Source organism: Beta vulgaris, chromosome 5, assembly GCF_026745355.1.
Source record: "Beta vulgaris subsp. vulgaris cultivar EL10 chromosome 5, EL10.2, whole genome shotgun sequence".
Lineage (NCBI taxonomy): Eukaryota > Viridiplantae > Streptophyta > Magnoliopsida > Caryophyllales > Amaranthaceae > Beta > Beta vulgaris.
The window spans coordinates 28,322,158-28,345,738 of record NC_079206.1 but is presented as its reverse complement, the minus strand read 5'-3'; the positions used below and the strand labels follow the sequence as shown (position 1 = coordinate 28,345,738).

General features: G+C 36.1%; 2 protein-coding genes across 2 annotated transcripts; both read left to right on the top strand.

Annotated features, from left to right (window-relative positions):
- The first annotated feature begins 17,788 nt into the window (after positions 1–17,788).
- Positions 17,789–21,079, top strand: LOC130591380 (protein MAIN-LIKE 1-like). Its single transcript, XM_057394677.1, has 3 exons — positions 17,789–18,001; positions 19,959–20,258; positions 20,381–21,079. The coding sequence occupies exons 1-3, from the start codon at positions 17,789–17,791 to the stop codon at positions 21,077–21,079; spliced, it is 1,212 nt and encodes a 403-aa protein (XP_057250660.1).
- Positions 21,080–21,156: 77 nt separating this feature from the next.
- On the top strand, positions 21,157–21,818 carry LOC130591379 (serine/threonine-protein phosphatase 7 long form homolog). The gene is made up of 2 exons (XM_057394676.1): positions 21,157–21,288; positions 21,372–21,818. The coding sequence occupies exons 1-2, from the start codon at positions 21,157–21,159 to the stop codon at positions 21,801–21,803; spliced, it is 564 nt and encodes a 187-aa protein (XP_057250659.1). The 3' UTR covers positions 21,804–21,818.
- Positions 21,819–23,581: the final 1,763 nt, after the last annotated feature.

The following is a 23,581-nucleotide window of genomic DNA, read 5'->3' as shown; positions in this document are numbered from 1 at the left end:
GCTTTGCGTTTTTAAAAATTGCTTACAACATCGTTTCTGCGTGTGCGCAATTGATTGCGTCAGATGCAATGCGAATTGATGCGGGTTTTTCATCGCTTTTTAAGATTCTTTTTTGTCTTTGATGAAATCTCATCTTTTGAAATCCAAAATCAGCTATATTTATGAATAAAAAACAGATTTTTGAATTATCCTTTAAAAATTAATGATCGGAAATAATTAATAATAATATATTAAAAATATAATTAGTATTAGAAATAATTAGTTAGGCGTTTGAAATTTGGATTGTATAAATAGATTTTATATTTTCGAAACGCTTTTGGGATTAGCTTGTTTGATTGCTCGTCTTTGGACCAGACCAACTAGGACGATGTTATGTTTCATCATTGAGTACTCGATAAGGAAACACGATTGTGTGTGTACACCTTGGTGCTTAACGGTATGACCGAGTTGCTAAAACCATTATAAATGATTAGAAGGTCTTCAGTTGGATGCCCTCCAAATTGGTTCTACTCGATCATATGGATTAAGTTTGTGGTGATCTCAAAGTCTGTTTCAGCTATAGTAGGCATAGCAGGGCCAATAGGAAAGCCATCAAGGGAAGTTACCCCGTAAGATTTCAATGACTTAGGCATGCTTAATTTTGAAGGGCCTTCCTTGGATTTTCCATCTTTTGTTGCTTTTTTGAGTTGCATGATGGTTTTTGCAAGATTAGCATCAGTTGGAACTGAAGAACTTGTTCTTTTGGGCCTAGGCATAAAAGTAACAAAGAAGCAGTAAGATCGCCTCAATTGGAACTTGAAGTTCCAATGAGAACGTAGAAGTAGTTTAAATAATTAAACAAAAGTTATGGAAACTAGCCGTCTCCCAGGCAATGACGGCAAAAATTTGATGACTTCAAAAGTAATACTGCAAGTGCACGGTGTCTGTTGTGAATAGAGACTTAGGAAATACAGTCGACCGACATGGAGAGGATTTCTATAAATTGATGTTCAACTAACTATTTCAGGAAAAAGATTGTTATATGAATGATAACTAAGATAAAATAAACTAGATCAAATATGGATGTAAATCAAATAATTAAAAATCGTGGACATTCGTTCGGTCCACCATACTTATACAAATTCAATCAATACAATACATTTCAACAATACTTGGATTAAGGGATGAGTAATTAGAGTCTTTTTCTAATTCTACGATCGGGTCTTAACACTCTTAGATCAACAACATATGCAACACAGTCACTAACATAATCAAATCTACCAATTGTAATAAGCCTCTAATGAGTACGATCTTCCAATTCTCACTCTTGTTATCTACTTGCTCTGTTATTTATTAGTTTATCTGTTTCTTTTGCACATAATTTCTGGAGAAATAATGTTGTGGGACGTAGAAAGAAACAGAATAGATTAATTTATATCAAAGTTGAATATGTGTGTCATGAAAACTTAGTGGTCCCATTCCAAAAATAGAAACTAAAGAAATGGGTAAACTAATAAGAAACATCCAAAAAAAGAACACGGGGAAACTAATAAAGACCAGAGGGAGTAAATAATACTCCCTCTGTTTTTTTTATCATTCTCACTTAGAATCTTGACACTATTCATACTTAAAGAGAATCTTCTCAATTATTTTCAATTTTAAAGAAAAAAATATAGTAATGTGGGGTCTTGTTTGATTCGTCTCAATAAGTAAATTATTAATATTCAATCGTTATAATTTTTACTAATATATAATGAAATTTAATTTAAGCATTTGGAAGATGTGTACAGGAAAGTGAGAAAGATAAAAAAACAGAGGGAGTAACTCATGATATTACACAATTACATGGAAATAAATAATAGTAATAAATCAATTGGAATTACTCTAATCTTGATCCAAATATTGAAGAACTTTAAATCATAAACAAAAAGGTAAAAATACAATGATCATAATCAAACTAAAGGAATTCATAAAATTAAACTAAGTAAGAAATAATATCGAATAAACAAAAGAACAACGGAAGGAGAAATCAACTACCTTTTATAATCTTCAAAGTCAAAAGTGCATGAAAGGCTAGAGAGCAAATTAAAGTATTTTACCTAATAAACGAGTACTCAATCCCCCCCCCCCCAATCGAGTTTACTAAATAAACTATATATATTGTTTAATAAAAATACGAGAAAACAATAAAATATGATGTTGCGAGATTTTTCCTCATTCTTCACAGAGTCTTTTGCCTAGTCAACCGAGTGAGTTTCGCTCCACTGGGCAGTTTTCGTTCCACCATGTAGTTTCATTTTAGCCCCGCCCGGTTTTTTTGGCCCACCAAGCGGTGACATTTTCTCTATTCCGACTTCAATTTTTATGTCCGGAGAAGTTGTTTTACTTTTTTGGACTGTCTGTGGGCGTTAAGTAATCATTGGACTTGCCTTATATAGCTAGATTGAGGCCTTGCATGCCTAATTTGCACAATAATGACAAGAACTAAAACAAGTCCAACCGAATCAAATCGCACAAATAATAGCTCAAGACATTACTTAATTGCTAAAGTAATGGGGCTAAACACTCGATATACAATACACACATCGATACCGAAGCCTTATAGGATAATTAATTGAAAACGGATGGAGTACTTTTATCATAAATGTTGCCCTAAGAATTTTATCCTTTGTCTCCTAGTGGACAACCATACCGCTAAAGCCACGTGGCAACTTTATCATGATATAAACCACTTTTTGATGTTAGGAATTTTGATTCTTCACTCATAATGCTCCTCTCCTTTGTTTTTTCAATACATACTTATAATACATTGCATCTCAAGTGTAACATGTTACACCATAACTTATGTGTAATAAAATCTCACATTCGAGAACTAATAAAATTATTTCATGTCATTATTAGTGTGTTCCATATCATTTTGGAGTTGTTTCATGTTCATTTTTGAATTTCTTTCATGTCATTTATAAACAACTTTTATATCATCGTTGGTATATTTTATGTCATTAATACTGATTTCTATGTCATTTTTCAGCAAATTTGTATTATTTTCCCCAATTTCATTATTATTTTTCAACTTTTTATATACCTTATCATTACACAAACTGATATTATTAATTACAAAAATTATATCATCATTATTCACTTTTATGTCATTTTTGTAGCAAACTTGTATCATTTTCCCTTATTTCAACTCGCCACCGCCATCTCCGGCGAATTTTCAATCGAAACTCTCTTCTCTCCAACATCCCGGCCACTTTCTCTTCTCTCTCCTATTTCTTTTCTGCACGCATGTATTCACCATTTTTGACATCATTAGAAGTAGAGAGGAGAGAGAAAGGAGAAGTCTTGAAACAAAAACCTAATTCTCGTCTTGCTTCATCGATTGTTTCAGTTGATTTTCGCACTTCAAACGAACGAACCAAATTTGTCGATCATTCAAATTTTCGATTTTGAATCTCCAATCTCGAATTCTAGGCATCTGGCTACTCAAAGTTTATACCTTATTTTGCAATTGTAATGGCAACAGAGGATGTGAAAAAATATCTGAAAATTTCATGAACAAATCTCGAAAAATAATGTTGAAATTCAATCAACAAAAAAGGACGATTTATAGAACGTACACAATCTGTAGAAGATGACGATTTGTCAATGAAGGTAAAGTGATTGTTGTGGTGCAACAGAAGGAGATTAGGAATTTGAGGCTGGTTTTATGGAGAGAGAAATTCGAGATGGAAGTAGAGAGAGAAATTTGAGTTGGAGAGATGAAAATGATGGTGATGCATGTGCCATTGAAATTGCAGGTTAATTTATTGTGAATTTCACACGTATGAATATTTTTTTTTTTTGACATCAAGATAGCGTACAAAGCTAAACAAACAAAAGCAATCTAATCAAAGCTAAACTGAACTTGTCGGCAAAACGTGGCGATATCGTGTGCCTGACTGACTTGAGACCGAGGAACCTTCATGATACAACACCAATTGAGAACCTCTGTGATGGTGCGAATGTCCTTCAATGTATGAGATATCGCAATGTCCCCTGTCCTTGGAGAGGCTAGGAGCCTTACCAGTAATTCGAAATCCGTGAGCATGAGAATGTTTGAGAAATTTGATGTGCGAGCCCACCTAGTCACTTGAAGACAAGCCATTGCCTCGGCTTGTAAGGCAGAAGAAGTATAGAGAAACTTCCCTTGTTGATGAAGTCGACAACGTTGCTGGTAAACCACAAAAGCAGCCCCACCTGATCCGTCTCCTGCCTTCCACGAGCCGTCTATCCGAATAATAATGTCCAGTCTACCCGTCGTTATTCTCCCTAAGTGTGCAGTAACAAAACCTGGTGGTTGACCGTAGTTAGGGGAAGGAGGCGGAGGTGGAGTGTGAACCTCCCCTTCGATAAATCGTGCATGCTGAAGAGCCCCTTCCCGAACCTTATCATCCAGAAGTTGCAAAGTAGCCCGAACCTGTCGGAAGACTTGGTTATTTCGCGTATTCCAAATAGCCCACAAGGTGTTAATAAACGCTGGCAATCTTATGCCCCCATAACCATCTTCTTTACGGAATTTCCCTATCCAAAGTTCTAGCCATGAAGCTAAGGATAAATCCGGGAAATCTAATGGAGGCACATTCAAATTACTACGCTCCCACGCTTCTAAAGCGAGCGGACAGCGTCTGAAAATATGTTGGTCGTCTTCATTATCATGTAGACACATGTAGCATTGGTTCAGAATAGGAATTCCCCGATAATGCAGATTGGATGCCGTGGCTAAGCAATTGTGCCACATTTTCCAAACAAACATTTTCCATTTTGGCATGATGTTCAGACTCCAGAATTGACGAAAAAACGTCGGTTGCGGTGGACCTGTCATGCTATGAATTTCATGTGATTGTTGCTGTACAATGTAACTGTAACCTGATTTTGTAGACTAGGAACCTGATCTTGTGAAAGGCCAATACATCTGATTGTGAACCTCATTCAATAGAGGCAGTTCAATACTCTTTATGAGACGAGCGTCGCGAGGGACAAATAGCTCATTTATCAGTCGCGAGTTCCAACCTTGTTGATTGGGTAAAATAAGGTCGTTGACAAAGGTGGTCGCGGCTCTGCCCAATGAAACACCGTCTCTAAAGGTGGGAATCCGCCCTTGTACCCATGGTTGGTTCCCAGCTCGAATGGAGACTGTTGAACCCTAGTTTTGATGATGACAAAGAAACAAAGATGCAAACTAAGTAGTGAACTAATGAGTTATTTAAGTGTATGATTTTTAAGGTATCAATGAAAGGAACTAGGAGAATACGAAGTCAAGGAAGAAGTCAAGAGAGGATTTCAAAGGCTAAGTAAAGAAGTTTCTATAAGTTGATACTGGAGCAAGCATTGGATCAAGAAGATAATAAGCTAGGCTTTTATTTTCTAGTTCCAATGTAAAGGAACAAAGTAAGAATGGTAAGGAACAGTGGCAGTTTATTTGAGAATGAGAGTTTGTTCCTTTTAAGGAACAAACTAAGTGGCACTAAACGAATTTGTTAAAGGAACTTGTTTATAAAGGAACTAGACTTAGGCGTGCGTAAATTAACGGTACAATAATGAATTGAGTAAGTCATGCCTAAATTATAGGAAATTAGTTTAACTTAATGAAAAATCAGTTTTAAATAGAAAATCTTTTTAAGAAAATATTTGTTTTTTCGAAAAAATAGAAAATAATTATCCGGTTTTTAGAAAAGTTTATTTAAAAGATAATATTTTCTTAAAGATTAAAATTCATTTTAATAATAAAACTGTTTGTATTTAAACTGATTTTCGGATAAAGCTCAAGGAACTCCTAATCTTTAGGATTGTGGCTAAAATATATCCACGTTCAATGAGATCATGGGATCATGGGACATGATGAAACGTGTTCCTTAGGGGAAGGAACATCATGGGTTAATGGATTAACATGAACTCGATTTTAACTCCCACGTTCTTTGTGATTGTCACTATAAATATTGAAGTCTAATAAGTTCCAAATGTGTCTGACTAAGTAATTAAGTGAGTTTAACTAATTAAGTGTCAGTGCCTTCATTCTCTCATAATAGCCATTTGTTCTTTGCTTTCTTACTCTAATTCCACTAAGCTTATTTCGATCAATTGTATTTTGGTTTTTGGGGTAAGGGAACTTTGAGTGAAGTTCTGTAAGAGAGAAGGCTTTGTGTAAGCTTGTATGAGTGAGAAAACTTCGAGTGAAGTTGAGAGGAACTACTGTTAAGGGAACAGTGGCTCAGGAACTTGAGTTTAGGAACTCAAGGTGTGGCTCGAGTTAGAATTAGGTTGTAACAAAGTTGTTTGGCCTAATTAGTGAAAGAGTTGAGTTTAAAATCCCTAGTGGTCGAGGTTGTTTCTTCTTGTTGGGCCCAAGAAGTTTTTCCTCGTAAAAATCCCTTGTGTTCCTCTAGCTTGTTTATTCGTTTAAGTTTTAATTTCCGCAAAAAGTTACGTTTATTTCTACACCTACAATTCACCCCCCTCTTGTAGTGTTCCTAGGGAAATAACAATTGGTATCAGAGCTAGAACTCACGTAAGATAGGAAACCCTATTGAGAAAAAGATCCAAGGAACAATGAATACCACCGAGAAACTTGAAGAAGGTTATTCCACTCAAAGGCCTCCTATGTTCAATGGGAAGTACTACAACTATTGGAAGAACCGCATGGAGATATTCATCAAAGCTGAAAACTATCAGGTATGGAGAGTCATTGAAGTTGGTGATTTCGAAGTCACAACTACAAATGACAAAAATGAGGTAACTCTAAAACCCCTCTCTGATTATGACAAATCTGATTTTGAAAAAATGGAAGTAAATGCCATGGCTATTAAACTGTTGCATTGTGGACTTGGACCCCATGAACATAATAGGATCATGGGATGCAAATCCGCAAAGCAAATATGGGATTTACTAGAAGTAACCCATGAAGGAACTAATGAAGTTAAAAGATCAAAATTGATTTACTTATGAATCAATATGAACTGTTCTGCATGAAATCTAAGGAAAGCATCCGAGACATGTTTACTCGTTTTACTAACATTATTAATGAGTTGGCTTCTCTTGGAAAGTTTATTTCATCTGAGGAACAGGTTCGAAAGGTTCTTAGGAGTCTTCCTAAGGACAGATGGATGGCAAAGTCACTGCTCTTCAAGAAACAAAAGACTTCACTAAGTTCAACTTAGAACAGCTGGCAGGGTCACTTATGACTCATGAGCTTCACCTTGATACTGATATGGTGAAAGCTCCAAATCAAAATCAATTGCTCTCAAAGCAGATGATGAAGATGATTCGGATTCAGAAGAAGAAGAAGAACCCTCATGGTTCGAAAATTTCGAAAGATGTATAGGAACATGAAGAATGGAAACTTCAAAGGTAAAACTAAGAAATTTTCTAACAAAGCTGCTTGTCATAAATGTGGTAGTACAGATCACTTCATCAAGGAATGTCCTCTTTGGGAAAATGACAAAACCAAAGAAAGGAACAAGGAACGCTTTGCTGAAAGGAACAAAGAATCAAAGACACCTTTCTCTAAGGCAAATGTGCGCAAAGCTATGATAGCTGCTTGGGGAGATTCAGAGACGGAAGAAGAAGAGGAACAACAAACTGAAGAAACAGCAAACCTTTGCCTCATGGCAAACAACGACGAAAAAGAAGATGAAGAAAAAGTTGAGGTAAGTCAACATGGTCTTGAGTCAGACTTAGATTGTAAAACTAGGCCTGAAATATATGATCTTCTTTATGATGCAATTCTTGAATGTAGAGATGAACGTGAAAAACGTAAACAAACGGAACAAGCCTAAAGGTCTGCAAGGAACACATAGAATGGCTTAAGAAAATGAGAACAGACGTTGAAACAAGATTCTTTGATTCATTTGATAAAAACGTAAAAATCAAAGAAATTATGAAAGTTTGAAAAATGAAAATTATCTAATTAATTTAGAGATTTCACACTTGAAGGAGTTTGTCCCTGTTCTGAGTTCCTTTGATATAAGATCAACTCGTTGAAAGGATACAGATCTGAGATTGAAAATTTGAATAAAGAAAAAATTATTTAAAGGAACAGATCTGTAATCTTAAAAAGGAACTGGTTGTCGCAAGGAACAGAGGCAAAATCATGAAAGTTCCTAAGTGGATTGAGAAACCACAGACCAAGAGGAAGGAAGGTCTTGGTTTTGAAAACTACAAGAAAAGGAACAAGACAAAGAAATATGTTGATCTACCTAGTGATAAATTTTGTATGTATTGTGGAAGGTAGGTCATTACATAAATCAATGTCAACTAAAATCTGAGATGATTGGAAAAATGTGAAAAAAAAAAAATGGGTTGTCAAAACAAATCCTAGTCAAGAACAGGAACCCACGAAAGATGGGGTTCCTACAACTAACACTAGTTGATTTTTGCAGGTTGGAGTGAGGGGGAACAACACATGGTATCTCGATAGTGGTTGTTCCAAGCACATGACAGGAGACAAAACTAAGTTTCTCTCACTCACAACCTATGAAGGTGGAAGTGTAACATTTGATGAATAAGAAAGGTAACATAGTTGCCATGGGTAAGGTTGGTAAGTCACCACTACACTCCATTGAAAATGTATTTTTAGTTGAAGGTCTAAAACATAATTATTAAGCATTTCTCAATTCTGTGACAAGGGAAATACTGTAAAATTTGATAAAGAAAAATGCTTGATCATCAACATTAAAACTAAGAAGGTTATCTTGGAAGGAACAAGGAAAGGGAACACATACATTGTGGATCTGGACCTTGTTCCTCAAATCAATTTAACTTGTCTTAGTGTTATTGAAGATGATTCATTCTTTGGCACAAGCGTCTAGGACATGCTAGCTTTTCATTACTTGAGAAACTTAGATCAAAAGATCTTGTTTTAGGATTACCATCCATAAAATTTCATATTGATCAAGTTTGTGATGCATGTGCACGAGGTAAGCAAGTAAGATCCTCTTTCAAATCTAAAACGATTGTAAGTACCACTAAACCATTAGAATTAATTCATATGGACTTATGTGGACCCATGAGAATTCAAAGCAGAAGTGGAAAGAGGTATGTACTGTTAGTAGATGACTACTCTAGGTACTTGGGTTATTTTTCTCACTAGTAAAGATGAAACTTATGATGAGTTCCTTGTCTTTGCTAAAAGAGTTCAAAACTTGAGTGGTCATAAAATAATGCACATTAGATCAGATCATGGCAAAGAATTCGAGAATTATAAATTTGATGACTTAAGCAGAGATAATGGCCTAGATCATAATTTTTCTGCCCCTAGAACACCACAACAAAATGGTGTTGTAGAAAGGAAAAATAGAACTTTGGAGGAAATGTCTAGAACCATGTTAATTGCTAGTGAGCTTCCAAGGAACTTTTGGGCTGAAGCTGTTAATACTGCTTGTCACATAATTAATCGTGCCATGATGAGACCTATCATTAATAAAACTCCTTATGAACTTTATTTTGGAAAGAAACCAAATATCACCTATTTTAGAACATTTGGCTGCAAATGTTATGTGCATAATAATGGAAAAGATAATCTTGGAAAATTTGATGCAAGGAGTGATGAAGCAATATTTTTAGGATACTCTTCACATAGTAAAGCTTATAGAGTATATAACAAGAGAACTATGTGTGTTGAAGAAAGCATTCACGTAATCTTTGATGAATCTGACAAATACAATCCAAGCATACAGGTTGATGACTATGAGATTGGATTGGTACAGCCAAGTAAGAAAAATGCAGATTCACAAGAAGAAGAAGAAGTGAAAGAGGAAAGGAACGAGGAATTTGGAAAAATAACATCAATAGTTCCTGTTCCTCAAGGAGGAGAAGATGTTCTGTTCCTCAAAATGAAGGAACAGAGTCCACCGAGGCTAACAGAGAACAACTGATCAGAGTTCCTCATCTACTCAAGGAACTCATGAGGAACAACATGTTCCTATAAGAGAGTTTCAACCAAAACCTTGGAGACAACAAAAGTCACATCCAATGGAACTATAATCAGCGACATATCCAAAGGTACGCAAACTAGATCTCAGTTAAGGAACTTTTGTGCTTTCATGCGTTCCTATCAATGATGGAACCAAGAAATCATGAAGAAGCCTTAACTGACTCTGATTGGATTATGCTATGCAAGCTGAATTAAATGAGTTTGAAAGAAACAAGGTATGGCATTAGCCCTCATCTAAACAACAAAAAGTAATTGGCTTAAAGTGGGTGTTTAGAAACAAACTAGATGAATATGGAACCATTGTCAGAACAAAGCTAGACTTGTAGTAAAAGGTTATAATCAACAAGAAGGAATAGATTATGAAGAAACCTTTGCTCCTGTAGCTAGATTAGAAGCCATTAGAATTTTAATTGCATTTGCTGCTTACATGGGATTTAAACTATATCAAATGGATTTTAAGTGTGCATTTCTAAATGGCTATCTAAATGAAGATGTATATGTTGAACAACCCCCAGGCTTTGAAAATAATAATCTCCCAAATCATGTCTACAAGCTTGATAAAGCTCTTTATGGGTTAAAACAAGCACCTAGATCATGGTATGAGAGATTATCAAAGTTCCTTTTAGAAAACAATTTTAAAAGAGGAAAGGTTGATAAAACCTTGTTCCTAAAATCTAAAGGAACTGCATTTTGCTTGTTCAAATATATGTTGATGACATCATATTCGGAGCTACTAATGAAACATTATGCAAAGAATTCTAAGTCTCATGAGTAATGAATTTGAAATGAGTATGATGGTGAGTTAAATTTCTTTCTTGGACTACAAATCAAACAAACTGAAAAGGGAATAATTGTTCACCAACAAAAATACATAAAGGAACTATTAAAGAAATATGGCCTCGAAAAATCAAAGATAAATCACACTCCTATGGGAACTTCAACTAGATTAGATGAAGACTTCATAGGAACAAGTGTTGATCAAACAAAATATAGAGGAATGATTGGTTCACTTTTGTATCTAACCGCTAGTCGTCCAGACATAGCTTTCAGTGTTGGTTTGTGTGCTAGATTTCAAGCAAATCCAAAAGAGTCTCACCTTACAACTGTGAAGAGAATTCTTAGATATCTTAAAGGAACAGATGATCTTGGATTCTACTATCCAAGAAGTGATACATTTGAGCTAAAAGGATATGCAGATGCATATTATGCTGGAGATCTTGTAAATAGGAAAAGCACCTCAGGTATGGCACAATTCCTTAGTCATAGTTTAGTTTCTTGGAGTACCAAGAAACAAAACACAGTTGCTTTATCCATTGCTGAAGCAGAATATGTAGCTGCTGCTGCATGTTGCTCTCAAATGCTTTGGATAAAACAACAACTTAGTGACTATGGAATAAACTTTATTGTTTCCTATTTATTGTGATAATACTAGTGCAATTAGTATTTCTAAAGATCCAGTGCATCATTCTAGAGTTAAACATATACATATCAGACATCATTTTGAGAGAAAATGTTGAAAAAGTTTGATTAAACTTGAGTTTTGTCAAACTGAGAATCAGATTGCTGATATACTAACTAAGCCTTTGCAAAGAGATAGATATGAAAAATTAAGGCTTGAGTTAGGGTTAATAAAAATTAAGTGATTGTTCCTATGTCATTCCCCATGCTTGAATCAATTTGAGTGACTTTGTGTGCTAAAAATAATTGTGTTTAATTGCCTAAGACCATTGCAAATTGGAATGTTACAAAACATAAACATGAATTCAAAGGAATTAAACAACTCACAAATGTCACATAATACTCCCCTTACTGTTCCTAAGGTAAAGAAACATGCATGATATGAAGGACATTGATATGTAGCACTAGCTGTTCCTATAGCACAAGTTCCTTATATTTATTTTTCTTCCAAAAATTAAAACTCATAAAAATCCGAAAAATTCGAAAAATCCCAAAATAAAAGGAATCAGATTTAATTAAATCTTGATTCTCATTTATTCTCTTTTCGTTTTCTTTTTTTATTTTCTTTTTATTTGTTTTATTTTTCCCGCATGTCAAAGACACTGTTACATGCAAACTCCCTCCTTAATTCAATAGAAATCGTGTTCCTCCAACCTTTCATCTTCACCATAGCCGAAAATTCTTCACACCTCTTCACACTCCATAAAAACCTCAACTCTTCCTCAAATCATGGCAAGAACCTCACGCAACTCTCCTTTTCCAACATCCAAAAATTCCAACTCCTCAAAAATGGAAAATTCTCCTTCTCCTACCAAAACCCTAGAAATCGACCAAAATCAAGAAACCCCCATGAATGAACAACAATTAGAATCTCCAAGAAGGAGCATGCGTAGAAGAAAATTAATTGGGGAAGATGATGAAGAAGAAACCCCGGAACAAACACAGGGGGAAGAAGAAGAAGTTACGTCTGTTCCTTCCAAAGAAATTGTTTCTTCCTCTTCCAAGAAACGGGTTGAAAGAAGCGAATCTAGGTATATATTGGGTTTCTGTGTAGATCTAGAATGGGCAAATAAAGTAGAATTTCATGAATTAACAACCATTCTAAAGGAACAGGGCATGAATTCTTATTTGAATTCGCCTTTAACAATGCACTTGTTCCTTTAGCAATGGATGAATTTTGTGCGAACTTTACAAATGTTGATGGACTATGCACAACTGAGGTTAGGGGAAAGAAAATTAAGTTTAATCAAGCCACATTGGGAAAAGTTTGGGAAGTTCCTTGCAAAGGAACCGATTTATATTTTAAACGGAAAGGAACTGTTTCTTTTCCAAATTTTCCTCAGGACAAAATTGTGGAATATTTTGGAGGAACTGCTGGCCAAAACAATATAAATCATAACCTACTCTCTCCTCTTCACAAAATTTTGTTCAACCTAGTATGGAGAGCACCATTCCTCGCACTGAAAAGAGGAATGAAGTGGGTCTCTTAGATATGTGTTACATGTTTTATTTGGACCATCACATTCAAATCAACTTCCCTTCTCTCTTTATCCAACATCTTACCCACTGTATTGAAAATCATTGTGTCATTGGGTATGGAGCATTGATAACCTCTCTCCTTCATCACTTTGAAGTGAGACTCACTGGATGGCCTACTTTAGGAGTCAAGCAAGGGAACATCTTGAATGAGAAGACTCTTAATGGACTTGATCTTTCTATCCAAGAAGGAGTACTCATTCAAGGGAGAATAGCTTCTAGTTCCTCAAGCAAAAGGAAAATGTCTAAGGTTGAAATAGAGGAATAAGATGATGATGTTATCTTGGAGGAACAAGTTCCTAAGCCGGAGGAACCGAAATCAAAGAGGCGCAAACACATAGTCAAAAAGCCTACCCCTCCTGTTCCTAAAAGAGTGAGGAAGAGCTATCGTTTTAAAATTGCTCATTTTGTTTATGTTTCGTCCAACAAGGACTCCCCTTTAGTCCTTTCTGATGCGGAGGAACAGGAACCCTCTACTCTCAAGGAACCCACTCCACCTACATCACCAAAGCTTTATGTTCCTTTCACAAAACTAACCTCCATCTCTCCCTCATCCTTCTCTGTTCCTTCCAGTTTTGAGCAGATTAAGGATGATATCACAGGACCTAACCCTTTTGCTTCCACCTCCACAACTCTTTCACCAACACCACCATTTCTTCCTCCCATTTACAACCCTTCTCCATCTGTTTCCACTCCCGAAACTGATGAGCCTTCCATTCACCCTCCTCCAGTTCCTCCACAAAATCTTCCTTCTGCCTCTGGTTCCAAGGGTAAGGAACAAGTTGCTCCGAATGACTGTAGCTGGGTTAATGATGTTTGTCTTCCTGCACAACATATGATTAAATTCTATAATCACCTACACTGGACTTTGGATGCTAAAACTGACAACATGCTAAGTCTAATGAAGATTCTAAGTGATACGGTGATTGCGCAACAAAAGAAGATGGATACTATGGCCCTAGCTTTGGAGGAGTTGAAGGAACGAGTTGGACAAAATCATAGGGAGGTAATGAAGAAGCTGGAGGATGTGGTTGAAGAAGAGATTGTAGAGGAACACCATTCCCCTTCCCTTTCTTAGTTTGTAGTTCCTGTTTCTTTTTCAAGGAACAAGACTTTTGTTTAATCCTTTTCTTTTCCTTTCTTTGTTTTATTTTGAAACAAGTGTTATATATAAACAATGACTTTTGCTATTATGTCTGTGTTTGTGATTACTTATGCATAATTTCTTCCTTGGAATGGCTAGTATTATGTGATTGATGTTTGAGCAAGTTTACTCTTTGAAATTCTAACTTAACCACCAATGGTGCTTGCATATGGTCTTAAGGTGTTAAACCAATACATCAATACACGCAGAGTCTATTCTTTTTGAGGATGACAAAGGGGGAAAGGATTTAAGGAACAAACTCATAAAAAATAAAAAATCTGAAAATCTGAAAAATTAAAAACATTAAACATTAGGAACTCAAGGTGTGGCTCGAGTTAGAATTAGGTTGTAACAAAGTTGTTTGGCCTAATTAGTGAAAGAGTTGAGTTTAAAATCCCTAGTGGTCGAGGTTGTTTCTTCTTGTTGGGCCCAAGAAGTTTTTCCTCGTAAAAATCCCTTGTGTACCTCTAGCTTGTTTATTCGTTTAAGTTTAAATTTCCGCAAAAAGTTACGTTTATTTCTACACCTACAATTCACCCCCCCTCTTGTAGTGTTCCTAGGGAAATAACAGAGACTCCATTACCAACCTTCCAGACACAAGCGTCCTGAAGCGTGCGACTGGCTATAAGAAGCCCCCATCTACCCCATGAAATATTATTCAGTGTTGGGCGAATCCAAGTAGTGGACGGACTGGTAGAATGGAATACTTTTGAAATCAATAATTGTGGGTTCTGGACAATGCGCCACACCTTTTTCATCAGTAAAGCTTTATTAAAAGCCCCCACATGACGAATACCAAGCCCTCTTTGTCCTTTTGGCTAGTGAAGGATCTTTTGTGCTCTCCAATGAATGCCTATCTGCGAATTGTTTTTCCAGAAGAACTGAGCAATCATGGCATTCAATTTATTGATAATAGTTGCAGGAATTGGGAAAACAGAGAGCTGGTTCATAATGGTAGCCACAAGAATAGAGTTTATGATAATAAGCTTCGACGATTGCGACAGAAAGCTATAATTCCAACTAGTTATCTTGCTCGATATGATATCCAGCAAAGGGGTAAAGTGTTGAACTTTTGACCCTTGAATGTCAATAGAAGATCCCAGATATATCCCTAGCGAAGATTTGTCTTCCATTTGGAGAATGCTTTTGAAGCGATGACGCTGCTCAAGGGAAATGTTCGGACTAAACTTCACAAAAGACTTTTGAAGATTTATGGCCTGGCCAGAAACATTGCAGAACCTAGTGACCATCGAGCTCACATTTTGGCATGCATCCTCCGACGCTCGAAAGAAAAATAGAGCATCGTCGGCAAAGAAAAGATGCGAAATCGTAGGCCCTTGTTGACCAATCTTAATTCCTCGAAACAAACTAATATTCGTAGCCAGTGTAGTCATACGAGATAAAATCTCCATACAGAATAAGAATAGGTACGGCGATAACGGATCTCCCTGCCGTAACCCACATGAAGGCTTAAACGATTGAGTGGCCGAACCATTAATAAGAATCCGATATGAGACCGTTGAAATACATTGTTCAATTAACCGAAGCCAATGTGCTGGAAACTCATACGCTTGCATAACCTTTAAAATGAACAACCAACTAACTCTATCATATGCTTTATTCATATCCAATTTCAACGCGGCTAGATGACGAGTCCCCGATCTCTGTTTATTAATAATGTGTGTTAACTCATGAGATATCAGAATATTATCGTCCATATGACGGCCGGGAACAAATGCATTTTGATAGTCCGCTATCAAGCTAGGTAAGAGGTGCTTCATCGTGTGAACCATACATTTTGCAATGCATTTATAAACGACGTTACAAAGACCGATGGGTCTAAATTGACTAACCTCCTCCGGTGGGGTAGCCTTTGGAATCAAAACCAATAATGTTTTGTTCCATTCTTTCAAGAGGAAGCCCGAAGTGAAAAATCTTTGGATCGCTTGAGTTACGGAATGTCCAATTATATCCTAGTGCAATTTGAAGAATTCGGCTGGCATACCATCTAACCCAGGCGATTTGTCATTTGCCATTTCGAACATCGCAGTACGAATTTCTAGGCTGGTAATGGGAGCCAAGAGAGCCTGAGAATCCGGTCCCGAAAGTTGGGGAAGGTGTAGTTCACGGAGAACAAGATCAATAGCCGTCCCATGTTGAGTGTTAGAAAGAGGGGATGCATCCACAACCCTATATATATCCTTAAAATATGACTGAATCATAAGACTTATTACGTGCGGATTATCACTCCACTCTCCTGCCGAATCTCGCAACATGTAAACAAAATTTTGTTGCTTCTTCTGTCGTAGCCTATTAAACAAATTTTTTGATGGAATGTCCCCAAGTTGAAGGTGACGATCTTTTATGCGTTGTTGCCAATAATGCATGGCTAACGATGCTTCATCTAATAATACTCTGTGACGGTGGACCAACGCATTTCCATGAGTTATATTCTGGACTTGGTTACCTTGCGTTCGAAGTTCATTAAAAAATTTCCTCCAATTAACACCCCAGAATAGCCGCTTATCCAAACACCACGTTTTCAGACGAGTACGGAGCATATCCATTTTCCTCACGATACTATACATAGCCGACCCCTCCACATGGATCAACCAGATTTCGTGGATAATGGTTATAACATCAGGGTGTTGAAGACACCAACTTTCAAGTTGGTAAGGACGATTTGGTTTTACCAAGCTGGGCGACGTTTGGAGCATGATGGGCGCATGATCAGAGTTAATGATAGGGAAGTTATGGAGAACAGTCGAAGGGAATTCATCGAGCCATTCCCTACTCGCGTAAGCTCTATCTAATCTCTCCATTATAAGTGTTGAATCTAACCTGTACATAATAAATTATTGTGTAACAATTATACATAAGATTTTGTGTTTATAATAAGAAAGTAATTCTATTACCCCAAATGTATCCTTACAATTTAATCTTTGGTCTCTGTGGAAGGTGGACAACCATACACCATATCTAAGTGGCGATTTTACATGGTTGCTAAATACAACCTTACTTTACTAATACAACTCTACAAAATACCTAAATTACCCTTTAGCCTTAAAACCCATTTCACCCATTCTCTCTAACTGCTCCTCTCTTCATGACTCCCCTCTCTCTCTCATTCCTTCTTCCTCCTTCAACGTCCTCTCGAAGTTTTTCTGATTCAATAGCAATTACCCAATTCTCCATCATATGGGGCGATTTCCCCATTCTCTCTCTAACTACTCCTCTCTCCATCTTCCCTCTTCAGATTTTGAACAAAGTGGGGCTGATTCAAGAACAAAGTGGGGCTGATTCAAGAACAAAGTACCCAATTCTCTATCTTTTGGGGTGATTTGCATGAGTGATTGTGTTATTGGATTGCGAATTTGCGAATTGGGTCTTGATTTTTAACCAAATTTCACGACTTTGGAGCAAATCGGTTAGTTTTCCGGTTTTTTTTTTTTTTTTGAAAAAATCTGGCTGGTTGGCGCAAATTGATGCGTTCTTCTGATTTTTTGATTGCTGCGTTTTTCTGATTTTCTTATTGCTGTATTTTTGTTAAATTTCTGGCATTTTGATAGTGTTTCGTTGGAGCAAATTGTGGCGTTTTTCTGATTTTATTATTGCTGTATTTTTGTTAGTTCTCCGGTTAAATTACTGCTTCATGTGAATTGAACAAAATCAATGATACTGTTTCATATAACTGGGATGAAATGGTTTATCATGTTTCATATAACTGGGATGAAATGGTTTATCCTATTTCATATAACTGGGATGAAATGGTTTATCCTGTTTCATATAACTGGGATGAAATGGTTTATCCTATTTCATATAACTGGGATGAAATGGTTTATCCTATTTCATATAACTTGGATGAAATGGTTTATCCTATTTCATATAACTTGGACAGGGCCGGCCCAATACCGGTACACCCGGTTCTGTGGAACAGGGCCTCACAAATTTGGGGCCCAATTTTGGTTGACTAATGAAAGGAGAAAAGGAAAAAAAAAATTTATAGCTGTACAATCTACACGCATGCAGCAAGTTTCAAGAAGAGAAAGATTACTTTCCATCTTCTTCATTCTTCTGATCTTCTCCACCGTTCTCTCTCCTCTTCAATCTTCATAAATCAAAATCCCTAAAATATCGCTGAAATTATTCTAACTTCCCAAATTATAATTAAAATACACTCTTTATTCAGAAAAATATCTCATTTCCATAATTTTAGCCAAAAAATTCTGAATTTCATTACTCCTTCCATCAAGAACACCACCTAAAATGGAGATATCTAACGGGAAGAATTTTTTTTGCTATATATTTGCGATTCATATTCAAACCCACTCAACTCATATCCAAGAATTCAATTTCTTTTATCCTCAAAAAAAAAAATCGAACAAAGTCGCGAATTTGATAGTGGGAGTTCGTCAGTTCGAAGGTGAAAAATCAAGAATTTGTGGGCTAATTTATTATCAAAGTATTCACTTTTAAGGTAAATTAACTTATTTATGCCATTTTCGATTTCATGATTTGTGTGTTTTGTTTGCAATTCTGATTTCTGCTTACATTATGTAATTCTATAATGCGTAGGACCTCAATTCTGTAGACTGTAATTCAATTCTGCCACATTTGATTTAGCGATTCTGAATTTTTATAATTTAAAATTAAAGTTTATAATATGTACTTCTTAATGTTCTTATAATTTTAATTTTCTGCAATTTCCGATTTCATGATTTGTGTGCTTTGTTTGCAATTCTGATTTCTGCGTACATTATATAACTTTCTGGTTCATTATATACTTCTATAATGCTAGAAGGATGGCTTTGTTTAGATAAAAGATCCTACTATAATTTTTTTTTTTAGTTTTGGTTTATTTATCAAATTGTAAGGAACGATTTATGATAAATAATAATAAAAAAATTATAATTTCTTCATTATAATTTTTTTTGAAGGGCCCCATTTTGATAAATAACACAGGGCCTCCACATTCCATGAGACGGCCCTGAACTTGGATCCTATTATTCTGTTTAGAGGTCCAGCAAGTTTTTGCTGTTGTAACTTACAAAATTGTTTTCTTACTATCCCCATCACTGCTACTGTTGTTATTGCTTAGCTACTAATATGAAACCTTTTTTTTAATTATTGAATGGTTTAGCTGCTGTTATTTGCACTTTGACTTTTGGGGTGAACCAAATGCATCTATTGTTATTCGCTAATTGTTTAGCTACTGTGATTTTGCTGAACCAAATGTTATTTGCACTTGAACTTTTGGGATGAACCAAATGATATGGTGTTGTTTATTGTGACAGTATTTTCTAATATATAAAAACAAATGTTAATGTTAGTGTTGGATTTGTCTCAACTTATATTCTCAACATATTAACTTTTGATGATCTTTGCTAAAACACATGAGGTATATGACTATCAGCTAGATAAAATGTAGTGAAAGTAAAAAATGTCAAAGATGTTACAACTAAAGAAACAGAGGATGTCTATTACTACCAAATCTATACAACGGAAATAGTTTTCTAGCTAAATAAAACGTAAAATCTTGTCATTTGCAATACCCCTCATAATGACATGAAATTTTGAAAATGTAACTCACAGCAGCATCAATCGGTTCCTTAGATCTCTTCTTTGCTGCATGCTTGTAACTCACAGCAGCATCAATAAGTTTATAAATGCTCGACTTTTGACTGTCAAAATTTTTACTTGGTAAGGGAGAGGGGGGGTGGGGGGTGGGCATGATTTGCGGGATCTTATTGGCGTGACAGGTTTTTGTACTTTTTGACTTTCAATTATAGTTGGCCATCACACAATGACTCATTAATTAATGATGTGTCGTAGTTTACTTTAAAGTTATTTATGATCAAGTTATGTATGCAGATGATGGATAAAAATAAAAAGAATACTCGCTTAGACGGTAGGACAGTGACAGTTTCTGCCAGGGCTACTCGTGCGGCTAGGAGATCATCCCAGGATCCTAATTCGGGTGTTGGCGGTTTGAATGAGGAGCATGTTGTCGAGCCAGAGCAATCTCAAGAAGACAACGGCAAACGTAAATGGTTAAAACGTCCTCGCACTTTTGATTGGAAGTTGACTGCACCAGCACCAGGATGGCCACTTTCTACAGATTTGCTACGAGGTTATCGAGGCCATGTAGCGTGTTACATTTGGGAGAAAAATGTGAGTTCTTATGTGTACTAGATTTGTTTGTTATCACAATTTCATCAGATTTGCATCGAAAAAAGCAATTAATAATATATCAATATGGTAGTATTTTAATTGATTTGTGGTCACTTTCTCAGATTGAACGTGGTTGTTTGGTTATTCAGTCACGAACACATGCGATTGATCTCTTTCGATTTGAGCCTCGTGATGCATGGTATCTATTAGTGAAAAGTACTGGGTTGGGTCATTTGAGGGAATGCATGTTTCCTCATCATAATGCACCATTAATATCAGCTTTTGTTGAGAGATGGCACCCTGAAACTAATAGTTTTCATTTACCCTTTGGAGAGATGACAATTACATTGCATGATGTATCTTTGATTTTGGGTCTTCCTATTAACGGCCTTGCTATTAACCACCCAATGCAACAAAAGGAATCACGGAATTCACTATTTTCTTTTATTGGTAAATTGCTTAATATAGATACAAAAGAAATAGAGTTTGAACATGCACATGGTGGAATTAAGTTGTCAAAAATTAGAGAGACTTTGATGGATCCAAAAAATGAGTATGGTGCGGATGATCTAGCTAGAGGCTTTTTAGTTACATTACTAGGGTCCACTTTATTTATTGACAAAATTGTAGATCGAGCATCCACACTATTATTTCCTCTAGTACGCGACCTTGTTAGTGTTAAGTCGTACTCGTGGGCTTCGGCAGCTCTTGCTTATCTTTATCGGGAACTTGGCAAAGCTACAAGAGCAGAGACTAAGCAACTAGCAGGATCATCTACTCTTCTTGAGATAATTTATTTCTTACATTTAAATATTGTTTGACTTATATTCTCAATTTCATTTTTGTGTTCTTTTATTTTAAGGTTTGGATATATGAGCACTTTCCAATGTTTCGACCCATGACGAATTCTAACTATGTGCCCGGTGAGCACCCTCGCGCTATGAAATGGGATGCTCAGACTCCGACACCGAAATTACTTTCTACACTACAACAACACCGATGGAGGTTAGATGGCATGACAGCTCAAGAGGTATATATTTATATTTTTGTTTGATTAGTTTTTTTTGTTGTAGTTCTGTTTATATAATATTAATAATATAATGTTAAATACAGGTTATATGGGTGCCTTATGGTATCAATGTAGTACACAATTTACCATTATCATTGTATCATGGGTGCATTCGTTACGCTTCCATAATTGAACCGTATATGCCAGACCGTGTTCTACGACAATTTGGATATGTACAGACTCGCCCTATGTGTCCAATTACACCAAACAAGGAGAGCAAGCCGGCCCATTTTTACTCCATTGAATATCCGGAATCTATGATGTGCTTTTGGGATGATCCTTCTTCCCATTGTTTAAGTATGCACCGTCTAGGTGAGGATGCTTCTAATCCATGGGATTGCTCTTCCGACTACATGCAATGGTTTTTACAATGTTCACATCCAAAGTTGCAAAATCCTGAACATGCCCCTAATGGATATATGCCAAGACAACACCAACTTACTGCCGAAGCGGTAAAATCTACTAAGTTTTATTAAGTTATCATTTTCCATTATCTTGTTTCATGATAATTTTTTAATACTTTTTTTTTTTACAGCGACTCCACTTGATTGCTCACTATCTACGTCCAGTATATCCTGAAGTACGATCAAAATTGAGTTTGGAGGACCAATTTCACCATATTGACCAAGCTATTGACGTTCTGCAGGAGTTTGAAAAATTACATTCGTCACAATGATGATCAGATGAAAATGCATGAGTTTGGAGGACCAATTTCACCATATTGAAAATGCATGAGATTGTGCACCTTTTGTTATCAAGCAAGCGTATAGCCTTATGTGATACTCGACCTTTCAATAACATAAATAGATGTAGCACTGTCACATGAGGATCTCTGTTCTGGGACCTTTGGAAAGAGGCTTTTATTTCACGTTTTTGAGCCTCCAAAATGAATGAATAATTGGCCATATTGATCCAAACTTCCTGTCGAAGCCTAACCACGATTTCAGGCTGCATGAGCACTTTCAACCCTGTAATATAATTAAAAATAATAACGATAACACATATTAAAACATTACCTATAAAATATGCATTTACTTAATTGAATTATATTTAATTAATTCAAAATTTTATTTACATGTTGGTCGTTCTTGTGCCCAAATGTAGGATGTTCATTGTAAAAGTATTGACAAATCTATCATAATATGGATCCAACCAGTAGATTTCACATAATCTAACACAGCTGGCATAGACTTAAAGGCTTCATTCATTTCTTTTAATCGTTGTTCATCGATGCAACACTTGTGCATCCACTAACTTATACCTCTAGAACGAAATGCTTTGACAATATCTTCATTTTTAGTCAACTTGCCCACATAGTTGTCCACATTTTTCCCAATATGTCTTGTACATAAAAGATGAGTCGAGTTAGGAAATATTGTCTAACCGCGTTGATAAGAGCAATTCCCTGTCAGTTACAATCACACCCGGCAGCTTCTCTGGATCAAATAACTGTTTCACACATCCATGACCATTGGTAATTTATTTCCTTTTCGTTTCTCAACCAAGCAAAGGCGACAGCAAAATTTTTTCCATTGGAACTATACCAACTATCTCCAAAAAAGGCATTTTGTATCTGTTTGTCTTATATGACAATCAATGACTAAAACATAAGGAACAAGAACAATAGCACAAACATCAGGATGAGCAAAAACTATGTCACTAACCATATTTGTTCCCATTCTTCACGATGCCATTGTAGATAGTTATTATCAACAATCACCTTCATTAGTGTTGCATCACAGACCTACCACACATTGCCTCAGTTTTCAACTTCTGACGGCATTAAATATGTTTCACTGTAGTCAAAGTCTCTTCATCCACCTACTAAGAACTTTCATGATTTGACTAGGCGGTACATGAGATTAGTTAATTCTTCTACCAAATTGAGCTCATCTTTACTTAACATGCCAATAATTGCACGTCCTCATTGAAATCAGGAAGTCATGATTGGCTTTCCATTAATGACATAGACATTCAACCACACCAACACACTCAATCGCTTGAAGTCGAAAAGGACACAATCTCTTTTTTGTACGGTAAATTTCTCCACATCTACACGTTCTCTAGACTTATGCAGTCTATATCTCCCGCTTCTTTCACAAGTGAGGGTAGCTTTTGCATTCCCAAGCCTTCCCTTCACCATATTGTGATCGAGCGATGATTATCACCATATTATGCAGCCTACCTACTTCAGTAACCCAATCACGCAATGCTTTTCGAGTGGGAAATATAGTTGTAGTGGTGAAAAAGTCAC